The sequence below is a fragment of the Quercus lobata genome, chromosome 7 (genome assembly GCF_001633185.2).
Source record: "Quercus lobata isolate SW786 chromosome 7, ValleyOak3.0 Primary Assembly, whole genome shotgun sequence".
Classification (NCBI taxonomy): Eukaryota; Viridiplantae; Streptophyta; class Magnoliopsida; order Fagales; family Fagaceae; genus Quercus; species Quercus lobata.
Window position 1 is genome coordinate 3,555,170 of NC_044910.1, and position 4,439 is coordinate 3,559,608.

A 4,439-nucleotide genomic window follows, 5' to 3' on the forward strand; every position below is an offset into this window, starting at 1 on the left:
TAGATGGTAATAATGTAATATGAAATTCTCCAACCCCCCCCCCTCTCCTTTAAATTTTTATCAATAAAGACCTTTATATCCATTAGACAAGTATGACAAGTACCTAGTTGATTGAGCAAAAATATATTTAACAAAATTAGGCAGTACATCCTTGTTTACAAACACTACATTGGCAAGCATCTTCATCACAATGCAAGCATGGTAGACAAAATTAAATGTTTAATCATTTCTGTAAATACACTAAAACCAAATTGCAAATCTTTGAAAATATAACAATGGTGAAGCCACAAAAGGAGTTTAGCATAAAACAACTACAAGCCATTTTGTCAAAATGAGCTAATTCAGTACTACCAAACTATACACCATCAAAGAGCTTTGTTGAATCTTTTCTTTTGTTGAGTTAATGCCTGTTACTCATTTGGAGCTCATCACCAACTATGATTGCACGAGGTCCTACAAGAATTTAAGAACTATAAGTCCATTCTTTTTTAGTAATAAATGATTATATGAAAGAAATATTGAAATGGGGACAAACAATTTTAAGTATACATGATATGCACTAAACTATCATCTCAATATAATTGAGAGTGACTACAACCTTGATAAGATACCTATCTTGAAGAAAAACCATAATAAGCATGAAATGAGTCTTACTGATTTTCAATTTTCAAACAATACGAAACTACACTGTTGGAGGCTTTATCAAGTAAAACTAGACTCTCAACATAAGAACCCACAAGAGTACAACAAAATCCATCAATTTCAATATCCTTAATCATTTGGGTATCTACATACCACGAGACAAGCCCTCCTCTATCATTTCGCAATACAACCTCACCATTCCTCCTAAAGCCAACTGGACATTGTTTGGCCAATCCCAATTTCAAATATTGATGCATGTGTAAATTGTGTCCACAATGATGTAACACCATACTCTTTCATCACCCATATATTGAGCTTACCAACCCTTACCCTTTTTTGAAATCCAGCAATAGAATTTCCATATACAGAAACACGAATCCACACCATCTTCCCTGGAAGTTCCAGCAGCAGAATTTGGTGGAAGAGGCACAACTCCACCAATGCTTTTTTCTTTTTGATAACCTAGGGAACATTTCTAAAGAAGAGTCCTTTGGGCTTCCTTATAGCCAGTAAAACCTATAGGCAATTGACCCCACCCACCAAAACTAGTTGTTGGGTAAACCATAGTAGTTTTAAGTTGAAGTCTTCTATTTACATAGTTTTTTCTCTTTAGTGTTTTCACTAGTGTTAGCCTTTGGCTTCTACTTCACACAATTGTGTAATTTTTCTTTTCCTGATAGGTAAGTAGAATTTCTTTATTGAAGTAAAACACTTTATGTTCACGATGATGAACACAAAGGATCAAAAAAAAAATTACACAATCAAAATATTGTGTAATAGAAAATATTAACTCATCAACAAAAGATTAAGAGGGAGAAAAGAAAAAATGAGAAACTTTTTGAATAAATAATACAAGGAGAGCATGAAGAACATTTAGTATAAGTGCGAAAACAAGGAATTAAAAGAGGCCGCCATAAAATTGTCAGCAAAGAAACAATTGAGCACATCTATCTATACTTTGTAGATTATAAGTGGCAGGAAACATGAACTTGGCTTGATCAATAAGCTTGCTCAAAGTTGATAAGCAACGCTGACCACTTTCTTTTTTAAGCAATTAAATATTAAATTAAACAAAATTTGAATTGAGGACAAACAATTTTAAGTATATATGCTATGGACTCAACTATAATGAGGATTTATAAAACAGTGTCATATTCATATCTAATGTACGATATTATCAATGCCAAGTATATATAAAGAACAAAATGAAAAACCATTAAAAAAATAAACACGAAATGCATCTTACCTATTCTCGTTAGGGTGTAACTGCAACGTTGGCGGCCTTGTCAAGCAAAACTAGACTCTCAATGTAAGAATCAATATAAGGATTGTGATCTCCAATCATCCTAAGATCCTTAAACTCTTTGCTCTCAGGATTCCAACAGACAAGTTTTCCTTCACCTAATACGAATACAGCATCCCCATTCCTCCTAAAACCGATTGGCCTTAGCACGGCCCCTCTGAACTCTGGGCATGGAGAGGGCATTCCCAGAGTTGGACACTGATGTGAAAATTTTGTCCACGACGATGCAACACCATACTCTTTCATCACCCATATATTGATCTGACCAGTCTCTACCCTTCTTTGAAACCCAGCAATGGAATTTCCATATACAGAAACACGAGTCCACATCATCTTCCCTGTATAACTTGGAAGTTCTGGCAGCAGAATTTGGCGGAAGACCTCGTCCCCCAAATCGAACACCAAAACAAACCGTTTTTTATCATTTGTGACAGCAATCCAATGCAGTGGCCCATTGGCAAATGTCAGCGGCCTGTGACTAATTTTAGCGCATACAGGAGGCAGAGAAGCAGAAGCACTAAGCATTCTCCATTCACCAGTGGAGAGTGAGTAAACCTCGACCACGGGTCGAGACTTTACAAAGTCCGAAGGACTACCCATTATGGAGAGAATCCTGACCACTTTATAATCGTTAGTTTTTGGATCAAATCCAAACCCAAAAGATGTGCAGGACACACCATGTGTGTCGACGGTGACATCGGGATAAGGAAGTTGGAGAAACTTTCTCACACAAGGGTTCCAGAGAAAGATTTCCTCAGCGCGATTGGGAAAACTATAGGAGAGGCATATCACAGTGTCATATTCATATCTAATGTACGATATTATCAATGCCAAGTATATATAAAGAACAAAATGAAAAACCATTAAAAAAATAAACACGAAATGCATCTTACCTATTCTCGTTAGTATGTAACTGCAACGTTGGCGGCCTTGTCAAGCAAAACTAGACTCTCAATGTAAGAATCAATAAAAGGATCGTGATCTCCAATCATCCTAAGATCCTTAAACTCTTTGCTCTCAGGATTCCAACAGACAAGTTTTTCTTTACCTAATACGAATACAGCATCCCCATTCCTCCTAAAACCTATTGGCCTTGGCGTGGGCCCTACGAATTCAAAATCAGCAGTAAAAAATGGAGTCCATGACGATGCAACACCATACTCTTTCATTACGCATATATTGATCTGAACCTTCTCATCAATCCCTACCGTAATTCGAAACCCAGCAATGGAGTTTCCATATACAGAAAGACCAGTCCAGATCACCTGCCCTGGAAATTCCGGCAGCAGAATTTCGCGAAAGACCTCGTCCCCCAAATCGAACACCAAAACAAACTGTTTGTCATCATTAGTAAAAGCAATCCAATGCAGTGCCCCATTGGCAAATGTCGCTCGCCCAATTCTAATTTTGGCGCATATAGGAGGCAGACTAAGCATTCTCCATTCACTAGCGAAGAGTGAGTAAACCTCGACCACGAGTCGGGACTTTACAAAGTCCGAATAACCACCGTGTATGGAGAGAATCCTGACCACTTTATAATCGTTAGTTTTTGGATCAAATCCAAACCCAAAAGACGTGTGGGACGTACCATGTGTGTCGACGGTGGCATCGGGATAAGGAAGTTGGAGAAACTTTCTCACACAAGGGTTCCAGAGAAAGATTTCCTCAGCGCGATTGGGTAAACCGTAGGAGAGGCAGATCAGGCCGTTAAAAGTACCGACAACATTGTGAAGGTGTAGAGCAGGAGCAGGGGAATCAAAGCTGGTGTATTCAGTGAAATCAGGATCATCGTCTTCTTTATGCAATGTGTAGACTTGTTTGTCATTCCGTGAGAGGCTTAAGAGGAGGAAGAGGTTTTGGTTTTGGTTGCGGGAGTGGTGGAGATGGGTGGAAATGAAAGTTGGGTTTTTGATTAGGGATTTCCAGGTTTTTGAGACAGAGGTACAGATGATAATGGATTTGATAGGTAGGAAAGTGAAAATATGGGTGAGAATCTCATCAGGTAAATATCCCCACCGAATTGACTTCTTGCTGTCTGACATTGCCCCCAATTTCAAAGAGAGAGATCTGAGAACCAACGAGGGACGAAGGCTAAGGAGTGTGGAGAGAAGGCGACACTGAAGTCTGGACTCAAACGCTAAAAACCCCTCTTTTTTTTCTTTTTCTTTTTAATATTGTTTTTGTCCATAATATTTATTTGCATTCTTTGTTTTTTTTTTTTTTTTTAATATGTTTATTTAAAAACATTTATTTTTTTGTGCTTGAAGCCTTGGAAAATATTATCATGTTTGTCGGTTGTCACTTTGTCCTTAAAATTTTAAGATTTTTTTTTGAGAAACTATTGAAAAATGTTTTTTATCATCCCTAATTTTTAAAAATATATTTTATATTGTGAATTTGAATTTTGTTACTAGTTCACCTTATGTGTATCATTTTTTTTTTCTTCTCTTTTTAAGTGTAATGGTTCATGTCAAACCTATCAGATTCTTTAATA

General features: G+C 37.1%; 1 protein-coding gene across 4 annotated transcripts; it reads right to left on the minus strand.

Annotated features, from left to right (window-relative positions):
- Window positions 1–202: 202 nt before the first annotated feature.
- On the minus strand, window positions 203–4,087 carry LOC115952964 (F-box/kelch-repeat protein At3g06240-like). 4 transcript variants are annotated; one of them, XM_031070352.1, is made up of 3 exons: window positions 2,839–2,931; window positions 1,889–2,558; window positions 203–453 (listed from the first exon to the last, which is right to left on the minus strand). In XM_031070352.1, exon 2 carries the CDS (start codon window positions 2,543–2,545, stop codon window positions 1,898–1,900), a length of 648 nt encoding a protein of 215 aa, XP_030926212.1. In that variant the 5' UTR covers window positions 2,546–2,558; window positions 2,839–2,931; the 3' UTR covers window positions 203–453; window positions 1,889–1,897. The 4 variants fall into 4 exon arrangements, with proteins under 4 accessions (XP_030926212.1, XP_030926210.1, XP_030926209.1 ...); XM_031070350.1 differs by lacking the exon at window positions 1,889–2,558 and having other exon boundaries at window positions 2,839–4,087; XM_031070349.1 differs by lacking the exon at window positions 203–453 and having other exon boundaries at window positions 2,465–2,717; window positions 2,839–4,087.
- Window positions 4,088–4,439: the final 352 nt, after the last annotated feature.